At 30.3% G+C, this 17,088-nt stretch overlaps 9 protein-coding genes across 9 annotated transcripts; 5 read left to right on the plus strand and 4 right to left on the minus strand.

Annotated features, from left to right (window-relative positions):
- Window positions 1-15: 15 nt before the first annotated feature.
- TVAGG3_0382250 (uncharacterized protein) lies at window positions 16-2,536 on the minus strand (the record flags this gene model as incomplete). Its single annotated transcript, XM_001583116.1, has 1 exon — window positions 154-2,394. The coding sequence occupies one exon, from the start codon at window positions 2,392-2,394 to the stop codon at window positions 154-156; it is 2,241 nt and encodes a 746-aa protein (XP_001583166.1).
- A 238-nt stretch (window positions 2,537-2,774) lies between these two features.
- Window positions 2,775-4,419, minus strand: TVAGG3_0382260 (cation efflux family; the record flags this gene model as incomplete). Its single annotated transcript, XM_001583115.1, has 1 exon — window positions 2,862-4,352. The coding sequence occupies one exon, from the start codon at window positions 4,350-4,352 to the stop codon at window positions 2,862-2,864; it is 1,491 nt and encodes a 496-aa protein (XP_001583165.1).
- A 3,273-nt stretch (window positions 4,420-7,692) lies between these two features.
- On the minus strand, window positions 7,693-8,875 carry TVAGG3_0382270 (metallo-dependent phosphatases family; the record flags this gene model as incomplete). The annotated part of the gene is made up of 1 exon (XM_001583114.1): window positions 8,053-8,757. One exon carries the CDS (start codon window positions 8,755-8,757, stop codon window positions 8,053-8,055), a length of 705 nt encoding a protein of 234 aa, XP_001583164.1.
- A 197-nt stretch (window positions 8,876-9,072) lies between these two features.
- Window positions 9,073-10,611, minus strand: TVAGG3_0382280 (TPR-like family; the record flags this gene model as incomplete). The annotated part of the gene is made up of 1 exon (XM_001583113.1): window positions 9,116-10,369. One exon carries the CDS (start codon window positions 10,367-10,369, stop codon window positions 9,116-9,118), a length of 1,254 nt encoding a protein of 417 aa, XP_001583163.1.
- Window positions 10,612-10,881: 270 nt separating this feature from the next.
- Window positions 10,882-12,235, plus strand: TVAGG3_0382290 (spectrin binding; the record flags this gene model as incomplete). Its single annotated transcript, XM_001583112.1, has 1 exon — window positions 10,887-11,846. The coding sequence occupies one exon, from the start codon at window positions 10,887-10,889 to the stop codon at window positions 11,844-11,846; it is 960 nt and encodes a 319-aa protein (XP_001583162.1).
- Window positions 12,236-12,505: 270 nt separating this feature from the next.
- TVAGG3_0382300 (arfaptin homology (AH) domain/bar domain domain-containing protein) lies at window positions 12,506-13,186 on the plus strand (the record flags this gene model as incomplete). The annotated part of the gene is made up of 1 exon (XM_001583111.1): window positions 12,506-13,186. The coding sequence occupies one exon, from the start codon at window positions 12,506-12,508 to the stop codon at window positions 13,184-13,186; it is 681 nt and encodes a 226-aa protein (XP_001583161.1).
- A 377-nt stretch (window positions 13,187-13,563) lies between these two features.
- On the plus strand, window positions 13,564-13,827 carry TVAGG3_0382310 (uncharacterized protein; the record flags this gene model as incomplete). Its single annotated transcript, XM_001583110.1, has 1 exon — window positions 13,564-13,827. One exon carries the CDS (start codon window positions 13,564-13,566, stop codon window positions 13,825-13,827), a length of 264 nt encoding a protein of 87 aa, XP_001583160.1.
- A 640-nt stretch (window positions 13,828-14,467) lies between these two features.
- TVAGG3_0382320 (uncharacterized protein) lies at window positions 14,468-15,539 on the plus strand (the record flags this gene model as incomplete). Its single annotated transcript, XM_001583109.1, has 1 exon — window positions 14,476-15,498. One exon carries the CDS (start codon window positions 14,476-14,478, stop codon window positions 15,496-15,498), a length of 1,023 nt encoding a protein of 340 aa, XP_001583159.1.
- A 110-nt stretch (window positions 15,540-15,649) lies between these two features.
- TVAGG3_0382330 (cysteine S-palmitoyltransferase protein) lies at window positions 15,650-16,944 on the plus strand (the record flags this gene model as incomplete). The annotated part of the gene is made up of 1 exon (XM_001583108.1): window positions 15,807-16,559. One exon carries the CDS (start codon window positions 15,807-15,809, stop codon window positions 16,557-16,559), a length of 753 nt encoding a protein of 250 aa, XP_001583158.1.
- Window positions 16,945-17,088: the final 144 nt, after the last annotated feature.

Here is a 17,088-nt window from a genome sequence, read left to right on the forward strand (position 1 = left end):
GTTAAAAAACTCTAAAAAATCCATAAATCTAAGATCCCATTTCAAAATTAAACGAATACAATTATATCTTGCCTCAAGCTAAAATGAAACACATTAAAACATAACATCTGTTTAATAAATCAATGATAAAAACAAAAATAACAAATATAAAACTTAATGCCCTAAAAATAGTGGGTTGATTGTAGCTGTGAAAGACATATCAGGCTCAACAATTCTTTGTGGTGAGGTCTTCACAGTTGTTGTTGATATTTGAGAATTATTCTGAATCTCTATTGCATTGCATGTATATGCAGATTGTAATTGATTCTCATTTTGTCTGTATCTTTGAACAATTCTTTCTAAAGCTAATATTTCTTTGCTCTTTTCACGAATTATTGTATTAAGTTCAGATATGCTTTTATCTTTGGTATCGATTGTAGTAACATATTCTTCTACAAGAGCATCTTTATCTTTTAGCTCGACCTTAAGTTTCTGTGCTTTTTCATTTGCGATTGCTGTTGATGTTTCCATTTGTTCAATCTTAGCAGAGAGTTCTGTAATTTTTCCTTGAAGTTCTTTATTTTGAGCCTTGAGTTCTCTAGCTTTTGTATACTGTGCATTGTAATCTTCTGGTGGAATTAGCTTAGTTAACTCTTCTTGTAACTCGTTTGACCTCTTTGTTAAAGCTTCAAGTTTCTCTTCCATTTCTGAAGCATCCTTTGATGATTTTTCGCTTTGAGATTTATATTCTGCTGCTTGTTTGGTCGAATCCATGCATTTTTGTGTTAAATCTAATATATTTTGCTTAGCAACAACAACTTCATTAGAAAGTTCAGTGAATTTTTGCAACAATTCACTAAATGCTTTTTCACTTTTTTCTTCTGCGAAAATTTTGTTTTTGCTGAAGATTTGAAGAGCCAGAGGATCAGTTGGGGCTTCATTCATTGCTGAGTTAAAGAATCTTCGTGCAAAGATGACTGTTAATGCCAAAGATTTCATTGGTTTGTTCTCATTCGAACCAAATATTGATGAATGAAGATTTTCAACATTCCTTGAGAGTTTATGAGCATTATCTATGATTGTTCTAGCAAATTCAGAGCGTATTTTATATCTCTTTAATAATGCTTTAGAAACTTCATGGTTAGCCCTTAACTCTGACAAGATTGACTCCAATTTAATTCTTTTCGTTTTTTCTTCTTCATACATTACTTGCTTTTTCTCATTAACTTGTGCATTTTTGACAATTTCTAATGCTGAAGTTAGTCTTGCACGAAGCTTTTGATTTTGAATTTGAAGACCATTAATTACTCTTTCGGATTCGTTCATTTCTTCGATCTTGTTCTTCATCATCTTCCATTCTTGATCAAGAGGATCTTGGCCAACTCCAAGCAAATCTGCAATGCCATCTTTTTCAATGGAAATATGTTCAAGAAGGGATTTTGATTGGAGTAAAGCCATTTTAAGGTTGGATATACGGTCTTTAAGTGATTCAATATCTTCATGAGCGTCATTGAGCTGATGGATTAATTTATCGCAATCTTTACTTTGTTCGAGTTCATCAGAAAGCTGGGCGATCCTTGATTTTTGCTTTGTTAACTTGCCTTCTGCCTTAGTGAGAAGTTCTTTGAGGCTGTCTCTTTCTTGTGAAAGCTGATTAACTTGTTCTTGCATGGATTGGCATTGTGAGATTGAATCATTTAAGATACTTTTCTGCTTCTGTCTTTTCTCTTTTGATTGTTTCTGAATGTTGTTAATTTGCTCTAAGATTTGTGATTTTTCTGAATCTTTTTCTTTAATCTTCTCTTCAGCATTGGAAAGACTGTCTTTAAGGCGTTGGATTTCATGATCTTTTGATTCTAACTGACTCTGTATCTGTGAGTTTTGTTCTGTGAATGAATCTTTAATTTTATTGGAATTTAACTCAATCTTATATTTCTCTTCTGTAAGAGCAGATATCTTTTCTTGTAGTTCTTTAAGAGAGTTTTGTGTTGATTTAGCTTTGGATTTCCATTTTTGGTATTTTTTGGTTAAAGTATCGATTTGTTGAGCGTTTTGACTGAGTTGAACTTGAACTTCGTAAGTATATGTTTGATTTTTAATGTTTGTTTCGACTTGTGTTAAATGATCTCGTAGCTGAGACTCGGAATTTCGTAAAGCAAGTATTTCATTTTCATATTCATTCTTTTCAAATGCAAAAGCTGCTTCTTGTAGATGAATTGTTTCTTTTGCAATTTTTATCTGAGCTTCTAACTCTAAAACTTTCTCTTGATACTTAACTGATTCGTGAATTTTTGTTTGTAAGCAGTTAATTACATCGCTTTGTTGATGACTATCACTTATAGACTTAGACGCACTAAGCTGATCCCTCAAATAATCAGAGCATGAGGCTGATGACGTTCGGGGAGATTCACTCATTCACTGTACGTTTACTCTGAATTCTTCTTGGAGTTTACTATTTCCATAAATTTCGAATATAGATTCCTTGCATTGTAAAAATAAAAAACATTAGATATTGTCGCGAATAGGAACTAAATTTATGATTTTATTTTACAAGCAGCACGATTTCATCATCAGTAAACTAACGAGCTCTTGTTTTACATAAATTTTTAAAGATTGGCACTGAAGTTTAAGCTCTTTCAAGAAAATTAATGTATGGAAAAAATATTAGAACATTTAAGAGCTAATTTCTCTATATTTATTAAGAACTATACAAGAAGTGATGAAAGTTTTGGTATTTTTGTTGAAATTGTTATGATAAATCATATTTCATACGAATAATGCAATAGTATATTAGGGTTTTTTATCACAGATGCAAATAAAACATATTAATTATATATATACTTTAAAATTCAACAAATCTAAAATACAAAATAATAATTAACTTAAACTACAATTTGAGGTTTAGGAGGAGCGTCAATTATCTCAATAGTTGCATCTACGCCCATCTTCCTAAATGTTTCGTGGAATACTTTAGAAGGAACACCAACTCTCATCTTTCTTTCTTTAAGTTGACATTTCGCTTCAACAATCCATTTCCCTGAACCATATCTAACATCAAGATGCTTAACATGGCAGAGTTCATCGATAATTTTATAGAATTTCTCGTATTGATCAGCTGGATTAAACAAAAGTTCCGAAATCGAGTTCCTGAGGTGCGGAAATGCAGCGTAGAATGAATAAATAGCTGCGGCCATTCTAGCAAAGAACTCAAACCAGTAAAAATCAAGATACAAAGCAAGAAAATGAGAAATTAATTCAACAACATGGTAAAGAATCAAGATTTCGATATGGAAACTAATAACCTTGTGTATGTTCTCGAGATTACGCCATTCAAAAATGAAGAAATACGAAATAATCAAAATAATTATTACAATTATAAGAACAAAAGAGTTTCTGTCTGATCCAACAGATGACAAGTACCATTCCTTCTTAATTGTATCCATTGTATATAAAACTATTCCAACAATTAAAAATATTGAGTCAACCAAAGAGAAAATGTTCAAAGTATTGGAGAATCCGTATCTGTATTGCTTGGAATATTCTTTGTTTGTGAAAACAAGGGCTAAATAAGTAACAAATAATGAAATCAAAATTGGAACCATATATAATGAATCAAATGTAATGTTGTATGATTCAAGGATGACTCCTTGTCTGTACTCGTAGTAAAATGATACGAAAATCATTGCAAATACAACAATTAAATTTCTTGAGTGTTTTGTATTGTGAAAAGAAGGATATTCGGTAGGCCATTCTCTGAACGATGTCAAGAAGTTCAACAAGAATGGGAAAACGTGAACAAAATCTTCGTAATATAGCAAAACAGCTGCAGATGCATATGGAGCAAGAACATGAACTGTAAGAAGGTCGTTTTGTATATCGCCGAAGAATAATGGGAAGAATAATGATACGCCGTACGTTATAGCTGTGTCTCTGATTTGTCTGTATCCCCAATTTCCGTAAAATACAAAAACAAACATCAGCAATGATTCATAAAAAACAGCTATTGTATTTTTGTTGACATAAAATGCGATGTTTGACGCACAATAGAATAAAAAGCAACGTGTTGTTAATTCGAAATAGTCGTTTCCAATGAAATAGAAGATAATTAAGTTATAAATTGATACAAGCCAGTTGTCTCTTCTCCATATCCAATATATTAGCCAGATGGCGGCTGTTGTACCATATTTTGTTAATGCATCTGTAAATAAGATCTGAATTGAGAAAAGAAGAACAAGTATAATATCGCTGGTTTCTCTTGTCCATTTATCTATAAATTTAAATACTTTCTTTATTATTCCTGGCTTATTTTCTGCTTGTGTTGACATCGAAATATTTTTTGAAGAAGAAGAAGAAGAAGCTTGTTTGTATTTCATTAATTTAAACACATGATGTATGACCATGTTTAATATCATTATATTAAACACATAAAGTATGATAATAATCAGATTCGCTCAATTCGATAATCAAATTAAAAATACATGATGAATTCTGGAAATAAAAGTCGATATCTTCTCAAAAACTGTTATTATATAACACATTGGTGATATTTGGTATTAACATAGTATTTTTCCTAAATCTAATATCAAAGATATAGGTTTAAACCATTACTCAGCTATTAGATATTTAATGATTGACTGGAGTAAACTTATGTTTATAGGTATTACAAAACAAATGATAAATTAGGATATATTTAATAAAAATCTAAATCTTCGGATTTTTCTGCAAGACTTTGATCCTCAGAATGGCTTTCATAAATTTTTGTTAAATACTTGAGCTCTGATTTCCTCTTCAGTACCACAAAAATGGCGAATGAACAAAAAGTTAGAAAAATTAGACCACCAGTCGATAAAACAATAATAATAGTCTTGGTGGTTTTGTCTAATATTCGTTTTTTGATTATATAAAAAATGGCTTTATCGCCCTCCTCTTTGCATTCAGTATCAAATGATTGATTCCTTCTGAAATTATTAATCTTTTTCCAATTTTTACACTTTGAATTGTTGATTTTTATGATTTGAACTTTGAAATCTGTAAAACTATGGGTAAAATTAATGACTACATCATCATCAAAGAATTCAATTTCTCCCTTATTGGATCCATAATAATCCATATTAATATAAGGAATGTAAGTTAAGGTAATGTGTATTCTTAATTTTGAATATTCCTTGTGACAATATGATAATTTCAAAAATGAAAAAGTTGAAAAATTAAGCAATGGGCATGAGAAATTTCCGACGTAAGAATAATTACTAGTTGCCTTAAACATTATATTTTTAGCGAAGACAGAAGCGGAATTGATATATCCGGAATCAGATAGAAATAGCCAATTTGTATTAATTTCATTGCCTTGAATAAAATTCAGTGCATTTTTAAGTTGTATCAATTCGAAGTGAACTGTTTGATCATAATTGATTAGAAATTGTGTTTCAGATGAGATTCTGAAGATGATTGGTATTTTGCCAGTTATTTTTCGAAAAACAACAATTCCGCAAGGATCTATATTCAAAACATTAGTTGATGATTGATTCATTGAATTAATCATAATGATAGAATGGGGATTAGTATTAATAAGAATTAAAATTCCCGGAGATTTATAATTAAGATTGATTTCAGTGTTCCAAACTAAATTATTATCTATGATTATTTTTTCTTTATTATTAAAACTCAATTGATCAATTATGATTGTTTCTTCCTCAAATGAAATACTTTTTGGCGAATAATCGAGCAATTCATATCTATTTGTCATATGCTGACCTCCAATATAGGAAGATCTTTGATCAAATTTGATTTCATTTGCATAAAATTTGGAATTAAAATTGGAGTTTTGCAAAATTAATGTTTCGCACTTAATTTCATTACTAAAATATGCATTTATTCCAATAAGTTGCAATGTGGAGAAAGATGTTCCAATTATTGTTAATTTCAATTGATTCGAATTTGAATATATCCATTCAATAGTAACATCTTTGTGACATTGTGAGAGATCAATAATATCTGTTTTGTTGTTCACAATGAAAATATTAACTGAAGATGATTCATTTGCATTATATTGGGTTAAATTTGTTGTGTGAACGTAATTATTTGGACATTTTCTATTTTTAGAATGAACATAGCATACTTTTAGATACTCTTTAAAATGTTTATCATTTATTTTTTTCAAGTCAATACAATATTTTAAATTCCCTGGTGTTTCATTTTCATGATATAGAATATTATACTGCACAAGAGAATCTTCATATGGGAATCTGATTGAATCAAATTTAATGAAATTTTTTTGATTACTACAAATAAAGTTTGAATAGTTTTTTGAACCTGATTTTAGGACAAGGTTTAGATTACTTTCAGTTCCATTGATGAAGTTTTTGATTTGTAATGCATCATTTGTTGGATTAGCAAATGTGATTGTTATATTTTGAGAGATTTCTACGTTTTCGAAATATGAACGGCTTCCATGGCATTGATAATCAGAACCACGGAATATGTAGTTTCCGGAAAAATTTGAATCTTTAAAAAGAGTGTTATCATGTAGAACTAAAAACGCATATCCAGAATTTATTGTAGATTTGTTAAATTGTGAGTAAACTATACCAACTTCATAATTAGTACTAATTGTTGAAGTGAATGTTATACTTGAATTTAATGCATAAATACTTTGTATGTACGTTTTACCATCAAATTCAAATGTTGCCTTTGAATTATTTAAATCAAAGTTTATTAAATTTGCATTTCTATATGATTTATAATTGATGTCAGCCCATGCATGAACATAAAATTGAATATTTTGCTGGTCGACTAAAGATTTATCGAAGTGATATGAATATATATTTTCGGCAGTTATATTAGTCGGCTTTGTTATAAAGAAATGAATTGATGAATCAAGAACTGCTCGGAAAATAAAATATTTACTCAGGAATAGGTCACAATTAGGAGCATTTATTTTAATTTCCATGTTTACTTTACATTGGAAAGGATTAATTTGTAAATGATTATTCGTTCCAATATGAATTGAAAATCCTCGAAGAAGAGCATCAAAATCCATACTTTCTGTGAGGTTATCTATATTAATATTAACTTGTAATGAGCTTGATGTGAGCTCAATTGTAGTTTCAATTTTTTTAACTGTTGAATCAGTTAAGATTTCAAATTCTGAAGTTTGAAGACTAAGAGTTGATGGCAATGATATCAGATCAGACACAATGTAGTTTGATGTGATATGAACTTCTTTATCTGTGTTAAATCCTGTATTTCTCAAAATTAATTTGTTAGCCGAGAGATGAAAGCTTTTCATATCGATTTTTATATTTTCAAATGTGATATTATAAGAAAAAAAGTATGAGAGTCCATCAAATCTTAATACAGTATCGCGATTTAAACCAACAATTGAAAAATTGCAACTAAATCCAAGTCTAATTGTGTTGAAAAACGCATGATCTTCCTCAATTGAATCTGCAATATTGAAATTAACTCTATTATCTTTTTCTATTTTTCTTTCCAAATCATCCCAACCTGAATGGTTGTGAATTGACACATTTACATCATCTTTTTGGCAAAGATTCAAGCTTGTCTTATAGATGCAGCAGGATATGCAATTGGATATTGATAAAAGCACAAAAATAAACATGAAAAACGAAAAACAAAATTAAATGAATTTGATCAGATTATCAAAAACTTATTACGTTCTTCCTTTTAAAAAATGGAAATAATTATTTTATTAGTGATTGATCAAATTTGTCAAAATTACAAGACGATAAGTCTGATCAATTACAATGATCAGAATAAAAGTTAATGATATTATTGATATCTTATGTAGCATATCATAAATCATATGAAATTATTCCTTTAATAGGCTTTTGTATTCGAAAATAATTTTGAATCAAGGAAAATTGATCTTAATTTAAAAGGATATCACAGCAATTTCCAAAATTTAGCATAAAGTTAATCACCCACGTTCAAAAAGTTCTACAATTATCTGAATTGGCAGAGATTTGTGGTTCTACATAGTAATTTCAAGTCCAATATTAATTACGTATTAATAAAGATGAATTCAAGATGATAAGAAACATTTTTTTATTATTATTTACCTACAAATTGGAAATGAAAACCGTTTTCAGCAAAGAGCATAGCGTAGCTTGATCTGTGAAGATCTTCTGAATAAGCACCGACAGATGCATATCTTTCTTCTTCATTATTAATTGTTTTATGAGTATGACCTGTAACAAGATAGTCTTCGTGGTGTATTAAATCAACAAACTCTTTCTTGAGTGTAGCTACGAATGATTCGCCTTCTTCTGGTTGGAGTTGGAAGTTATTCTTTAAATCATGAGCTAAGAAAACTCTTGGTGGAGTTCTTGATGGTGGCTGAGTCGGGTATGTTAAGCAAATGCATAAATCATAAACAATTGTGACGTTAGAACCTTGTTTATTATATTTAAGATCCCAAAGAAGACTTCTTTCATGATTTCCACCAATTATATAAACAGGAACTGGTAAAAGTTCGAATGCTGTGATAATTGATTGAAGTTTTTCCATTGTGATATCATCATCATTCTGAATCATGTCTCCGAGAACGAAAACTGTATTAAGCTTGTCGCGAATTATAATACTCGATAAGCTCTTGATATATTTTGGAAGTGTTCTTGAGAGAGTTAATGTTTTATCAAAATGTGCATCAGAAACAATAAGCGCTCTCATTCCAGTTACAACATTCTTTGGAACGTGGAATGCTGTTGCAACTTTATTGATTAAAGTCTGTGGACGAATCGTATTTTGCTCTGCCATGAAAAAATGAAAAATTGGAACCGCAAAATACCGATAGTATAGTAAAATCTTGTTACTTTTCAATACCTTAATTTATGCACTATTTCCGAATTTTCAGAATGATCATGATCTCAAGATACTATTTTACAGTAAAATTGTGAAAACTTAATGATTCCAAAAAATATTCCGCGGTTAATTTGATTTCAATAAAAAATTGAGAATAATGCGTCAAATATAATAAAAATCATAATCTTTTGGAGTATTCTCTATATAATAAAGAATAATTTTTATTTGCAATATAGAAAAAGCATTTATGACTTTAAAAATATGATTAGAGTTGAAATATCATACAAACTTTATATATACAAAGACAAAATATCTATTGCTTAGGTTTAACATAATCAGGGAATAGAGATGCAGAAGCTTTCGCAACATTAAAAGGTTCTTCTTCATTTAAATATGGAATAAATTTGCAAGGCAAAGAAATGCCAGAAGTTAAGAGAATATCGATCTGTCTATCCATTGGACATTGAACCAATTCATCAATGTCTACTAAAACTAAAGTTGATAAAGAAATCGTTTCTGGACCTGATGTAACAAGCCTAACAAACCTATAATCACATTCACTGATTATTCCTGGCTCATTAGCTCTGTTGGAGTAAAGTAAACTTGCATCCTCTTTTCGATCAGTCAATTCTAGTGAAAGACCGAACGCAAGCTTATAAGAAGACGGCGTCTGGTTCAGTACATATGCATTTTGAAGACAAATTGCGGCATTTGCGAAACATGACATCTTCAAATAAGAATATCCAAGTAAATACCAAAGTCCGTGATCCATTCTGTTCTGTTCTATGAGTTCTTTTATCATTGATGTCGCAACTAAATAGTTTTCTGATTTAATTACTGAGTAAATGTACATGATTGAGATATCTCGATCTAATTGTTCATGTAAAGGTAAAGAATTGATGATAGACTCGATATCATAAGCCTGCATGTACTTAATTTTAACGTAGAGTAGTTCTTTGATGGATTTGTTTCCTCCTAGGTTCGCAAAAATATAAAAACTTGGTAATGAAATTTTGTTTTGGTCTTTTCTTGCTATAGTTTCGAGTAATTGAAATGATATATCGTATTTTGTAATATACATCGTTTCGATTTGCTTTAAATACTCTAGATCGTTGATTGCGCTATCAAAATCTTTCAAATAACGATAAGCCATTGCTCGAAAGAAGTATGAATAGAACCTGATATCACTGTTCCGTGAGTTAATTGAAATGGAAAAGCATTTTATTGCTTTATTGTAGTCTTTTTGGTACATATAAACATATCCAAGAACATAAGGTTTCTCATTAGCTGTAATATCTAATCCTAATTTGACTGCTGACAAAATAAATGATGTTCCTCTAAATGAATCGCCTAAAAGTAGAAAAGCAAGTCCAAAATTATATAAAACCTCTTTTTCTTGATCATGTTTTCGATTATCACGAATAAATTGCATAATTTTACGGTAATATATATCAAATTGGCACTGTTGTTGAATTCTTTGATCCAAAATCATGAAATATGGAAGTAATTTAAGCATGGCCTTCTCAGCAAGTTGTGTGGCCCCAAATAATTGTGCTTTGTCTAACATTTGTAGCCAAGTATTGAGAGCTTTTTTTTCAATTGAATCTAACTGAGCTGTTAAATATTCTTCGTTAAAAGGAGTTGAAGAATGGAGGTGTATGTAGTACTTTTTCGTACCCTGTACCTTCAAGGATAGATTGATCTTGTAATTGCAAAAGTTGAACTCTTATATAAATCAGATACAGATTAACTGTATCTAAATACATAATGAGCTTGTTTTTTAATTTTCTTCTATTTTGAGTAGTTTTTTCATTCATCTATCGGCGCGAAGCTGAAAATTAATCGACATTTTTTCGATACCATTCAATTTAGAATTCTCGGGCATACGATTATTTTTGATTCAAATGCTGTTCGTTATTAAAAGCAAAAATAATCATATACCCGAGAATTACACTTTTCCGACATTTTTGGGTTGCTTCGCGCCCCTGACAAAACGTCGGAAAAGTGTAAAATTAGTCAAAAATTTTTCGATACCATTCAATTTAGAAATTAGTCAAAATCTCTAAAGACATAATTTCTCAATAATGGAGGCTAACTATGAAAAGAAATATGCTGATTTTATCGGAACACTTGAAAAGCTTTTCTGCAAAAAATCAAACGAATCTGTTGAAGATATGAGCAACTTAATTTCAAATGTTTTAATATCTAAGTATCAACTTTCCTTAAAATCACTTGAAAAGATTATTAAATTGGCAGGACAATGCAATTATGCTTACGTAGAGAGTTATTTCAAAATATTAGAACTAATTTGTTCGAAATGCACGAAAATTACAGAATTAAAATCAAAATTACCAATGGAGGGTTCAGTTGAATACATGGTTATGCACGATCAAATAGACAAATTTAAGGAATATGTTTCACAAAAAGATGTCAAATTTTCCTTAGATATTATTGATCTGAAAGATTTTGAAGGGCTAAATGATCAAGACCTAGATGCATGTGATTCCACCAATTTATCATTATTTGAGGCATGCGCATATTTTGGATCTGTAAACATTTTCATATTCTTAATTTCAACTCAACAACCTAAAATTTCTAAAAAAGTTCTTTTATACTCATTAATCGGACGGAATACAGATATTATTAATGAGTGCATGAAACATAAGAAAATGAACATAGATTGCCTCAGATTCATTGTGAGAACTCATTTCAACGAAATGCTTGAATATGTTATCGAAAATAAGATATTTGATTACCAAGATTTCCTAGAAGAAGAATGGATATATGATGTAAATTGGTGTGGGAAATTTGATTATCAAGCTCCTTTCGAAGATATTATCGAATACCAAAACTTGAAAGCTGTATTCTTGCTTTACAAGAAATTCAAAACAAAAATCTTTCCATGGTGTGCTGCATTTCCACAAACAATCGATATTATCAAAAAAGAAACAAATCCTCGCAATCCTGACTACCGTAATAATAATATTCTAATTTACGCATGCCACTCCCAAAATGGTGATATATGTAAATTTTTATTAAACTAATGAAAACGATAAATATGTCAATGAATTCAATGACGATGAATCGACTCCTCTTCATTTTGCTGCAAAGTGGAATAACAAAGAAGCCACAGAACTTCTTATTTCACACGGTGCAAATATCAATGCTAAAGATAAATATGGAAAAACCGCCCTTCACAATGCAGCATGTTTTCATAGTAAAGAAACAGCCGAGCTTCTTATTTCACACGGCGCAATAAAGGATTCTTCCTGCAACCTTTTCATATTCCAATAGAAATAAAAAATAAATAATTAAGTTCTTATCACTTTCTATTCGTGAAAACGATTTTTTTTCCTATGATCTAGATTGGCAATTAGTAGACAGACCATGAGAAGTATATATCAAGAATTTCTGACCTCGGAATGGACAAGATCCTCAATACCCCACTTATCATCAAGTCGATCTTAATCAATCGAATTACTTTGGCAAAACAGCAATTGACTACTCAACAGCATGACTACTCATGAATAGTAAAACATGTTGTATGTCATCCCATTACGTCGATAGACAAAGTTTTGCATCAGTTTAAGATCAATAAACAACATTCGCCCAATAAAAATCCTATCGAGTATTCAATTTTTTATTTTCCAATGTTTTGGTTGTCGGTTTATAATATTTTTTTTATCATATCTTTCAAAAAAAAATGTCTAAAGCAAGTGATGAAATATCAAGGAAAATAGAAGAAAGTGTTGTAGCTGTTCGTCTAAAAGCAGATTCCGTACGTAAAATAATGAAAGCTGCAAATCAAAAGGGCAGATCAGTTGGAGCTTTATCTGAAGAATTTGCAGATGGTGTAGAAAAAGCAGCAACAAACCAATTTGATGCAGTTCATGCTTCTCTTATTGGCTTCTCTACTATTTTAGGAAGAGTCGAATTTCTTCGAAAAGCCTGTTATCAAAGAATAGATGCTCTTTCACAAACAGCATTAGTAAACCAATCAAAACCAGCACAAGGACTTCAAACATCTTTGAATAAAAGAAATGAAGCTCTCAGAATATTACAAACGCAGACTAATGTCCCTGCTGCTGATCAAAAAGCTGTTCAGACTAGAATAACCGCTCAAGGAGCTAATAATCTTGCTATGCAAGAAGCTCGCCAATGGTACACACAATATAATGTTGAATTAAAGAGAGTTCTTCGAGAATACGCCCATGCTCAAATGGAGTTTGCTGCTAAAGCTTTAGAGCAATGGTCAAACTTCATGGAAGATCTTGCTCTTCTTGATTTTAACACAGATACAGATGCAATTGTTACTAAATTAGAGCAAGGAGCTGCGTTGCAGACAGGGGAACCAGCTCCTCCAACAGATAATGAAGCACATTAAGTTACAGCATATATTTATTCATTTTTTACATTGTTATTAAATTCTTTTGTATTCATCTTCATTTTGGATGCGAGTTCGCTTCTACTTTCAAATCACTCCGATGATTTACTCAGTTCTGGATTTGGTATTTTTCTGAACAGAATAATTCAGAAGCATTCAATTTCACTTTTTATTGAATACTTATTTTGAATTTTGGCATGTCTATGTTCAGAGCTTATGGATACAACAATCGGCGTATTACACTAGTAAAAAACTCGATCATCGTATATACTTTGTCGTGGATTTGTTTTTATGTTATTGCATACTTATTTTTAGGAAAAGAGTATAGAAATATTCTGAAACGTGCTTTTACTCCAATAAATGGAGCAAATCATATAATGCATGATGATGATGTCAACATTCCACTTTCTTACGATGATCCAAGATTCCAATTTGAAAAAGAGGATGAAATCACATTAGACAAGATCGCTAAAGTTGGAAAGCCTCAAAAACGAATAATTAATCCATTATTTAATGTTCCTCAATATGTTGAATTTGATGAAGAAATAATAGAAAATTTTACACTAGCATTCAAACTCGCAACACTTCGACAATGTCGTGAATTAAGAGGAAAGTATTACCACCAAGATATTTATGAATAATTTAAGAACAAAAAAATGAAAAATGTTTTTTTAATGGGCAAGTATGTTAAAATGATGCAATCGATGAAACCAAATAACTCGATATGTCATCCAATTGAATTAATCTCTATTAATTTATTTTAATGCAATATGAATTAAATCTTTTGTTGTTTTTTTTTTGAGCTTTGATGCTCCTATCATAATAAAATCTTATGTAGAAATGATTACTATAATATCAATAGATAATTCTTGCAAATAGATAAAATATTAAGATATTAGGCAAAAGTAAGAAATCCCATTGAAATACGATATTCTTTTGTCATTAGATGTCAATTTTGAAGTATTTTAAATACATAAAATCTGATTTTTTCTTGGTATTTGAACAATCGGATATATATATATGGATCTTTTAAAGACATTAAATTGAAAAATGTTATATGCTTGTATATGAGAAACTCTCATCTTTGATGATTTGTAATAAACTCAGATATGGAAATATATTTTATTAATAGACATAAGATATCAGATACTTGACTTTGAAATATTGAATCATATCAGTATTTCATCATATATTTAGTATAAATTTAAAAAATACAATATTTTTCCATCAATTTTCGAAGGAAAAATTATGACAATAATTTACAAAATTCTGACAATCACCAAAAAAAAATGAACATGTTTAACTTTGTTCCACAAGTTGAACAGCCAAGTTTTATGTTCCCTCCAAATTCCGAATACAATAGAGCTTCATATGATAAATATCACTCCTATGTAGATTACAACAAAAGTCAAATAACTCAATACAACATTGATCAGTTCTTAGAATTGTGCAAGCAAAATCCACTTAATGCCTACTTAGGTATGCTCACTGTTGCACCCGAACATGATCCAAGATTCGCAATTTCCCTTTTAGAAATAGCTCTTAAACTTGATCTTCCAGATAAAGCCAAATCCGGCCTTGCATTAAGATTTGTTGATGCAATAATAATGTCTAAAGGCGTCACCAATGACACTTTTGTCTTAATGGAACAATATGCAAAAGAAAAACCAGAAATTTTCGGTGTTGCTCTTCTTGCTCTCCATGCAAAGAATCAAAAACCAATCGAAGATTTGCCAATTAAATTTGCAAAGAGTTCTCGCGTTTCCTCATTAATTTACTTCTATCATGCCATAAATCTCCTTCTTCTTGACAAGTTCATCGAAGCTGAAGAGAATTTACGTCATGCCTTGAGCTTATCCAACTACGCCAAGGACGCTGTTCCACACTTTTACCAATATTTAGCTTTAACAATGTTCATTAATCATAAGAGCTACGCACTATTCCAAAAGAGTGTCTCTTTGAAGTATCCAATTAGTGAAGATATCAAGAATTTGTGGGATTTAGACAAAGTTTATATGACTCCAGCAATTTATCGCCATTGGCAAAAGTTTGTCTTGGAAGAACGCGCAAGACGCATCATCATTGATGCAGGAACTGTTTTCACAACAATCAACTACGCAGATCTTGAAAAGAAATGCGCAAACTTACCCAAGGACGATTTCAGCAATTTGTTCAAGCGCGTTGCTGCAGATATCAATGCCAGAGTCGAGGGAGGTAAGGTAATTTTCAGTTTACCACATATGACAAGTCAAATTGAAGATGAAATCCGTATAGTTCAGACAAAGCTTGCTAAGGTTCAGGCTGCTCAATAAATCTTTTTTTACGATCTAATATTAAAAAAATCTATAAATAATTTTTTATTTTTTTTAATTCATAAACTTTTTATAAGAATCATTACATTAAAACTCTTCCTCTGATTAACTTATAGGTTGAAATGGTTTAAATTCAATCAATAAGCTGGATTTCGAATAAAAAATCCTTCAGAAAATTAGATATCAGCCCAAAAACTTTAATATTCAAGTTGAAATTTCATAGTAATGTGTTTCGTACTAGTTTTTTATATGGCTGATTTCATAAAAATTGACATTTTCGATTTCTTAAAAGTGACAATTTATATAAAATGGTGAGAACTTCGACTAAAATCAAGCGATACTTAGCACCATTTACATTCACACTTCTCCAGCTTGTTGGAGAATCGCTTATTATATTCGAAATTCAACAACATCATCATTTTCAAGGTAAATATACAAAAGAAATGGTTCTTAGTACTCTTTTCCCGATTTGCATCGAGTGGATATGCTTTGCTTTAGTGTATTTCTTTGATCCTGGAACTTTAGAGAATTCACTTTTATTATCTCCAGACGAAGGCGGTCTAACGCCAGATGAAGAGGCAAGTCTCATGAAATGCAGAAAATGTCACTTACCTATGCCACCAAGATGTCATCACTGCAATCGCTGCGAACAATGTTACGTCAGACACTCATTTCATCTTGGCATATTCGGAATTTGTATTGCAATAAAGAATTTACAACCATTTATTGTTCTCATCAAATGGTGTGAAATAAATATGATTGTAAACACAATAATATCATTTATCATATTATGCTCAAATACATGTCCAGTACTATTCTCGATCTTCATTACGATCATTTACTTCTCAATGATATTCTTATTCCTTGCATTTTGGATAGATCAAATGGGCTACGTAAAAACCAATTTATCATGGTCCGAAAAGAAGGCAGGAGTGCCAAAGCAAGCATACAACCTAGGAAAAGAAAGAAATATTGCTCAAGTCTTTGGTTACGGAATTCTCAGATATTACGTTCCAATGCGTTCAACTATGCATGGATTTGAGTGGCTCCCAGCTCCATAAGAAGATCAATAATCAAGTTTTGTAATTTTATGAATAATTTTCAAATTATATTTTGTTCTTTTGTTAAATTGTTTATGCAATTCATTTAACAAGTTGTAATCAACCTATACATTATTTTAAGCTTGATAACTTTGTTTTTTATTAAAAATATATTAATATTATGAAAAATAATTATAGAGTAAGATTTGTTCTCAACCCTGCTTTTCCAAGAAGTGTACACTAACTTTTTATATAAATGAAGAAAGATTTTTCAAAATCATAATGATCATATGTTGGATAATGACTGCCTTCCATAAGCAAAAAGTATTTAAGGAGTATTTGAATAACCCGATGTTATCAGCGATTAAAAAACAATAAATTCTCTTTTTTGACGTCGTGAGGACGTTTTTAGGTATATTTTTTGTAATTTTTGTTTTCAAAAATACGAAAATCAAACTGTAATTTATAAACATTATATCGAAAAATAATTTGACTGATAATAAGGATTAAAATGACTCGAAAATTAACGATTTTTTTTAAATTTCAATAA

Source organism: Trichomonas vaginalis, chromosome V (assembly GCF_026262505.1).
Source record: "Trichomonas vaginalis G3 chromosome V, whole genome shotgun sequence".
Taxonomy (NCBI): domain Eukaryota; phylum Parabasalia; order Trichomonadida; family Trichomonadidae; genus Trichomonas; species Trichomonas vaginalis.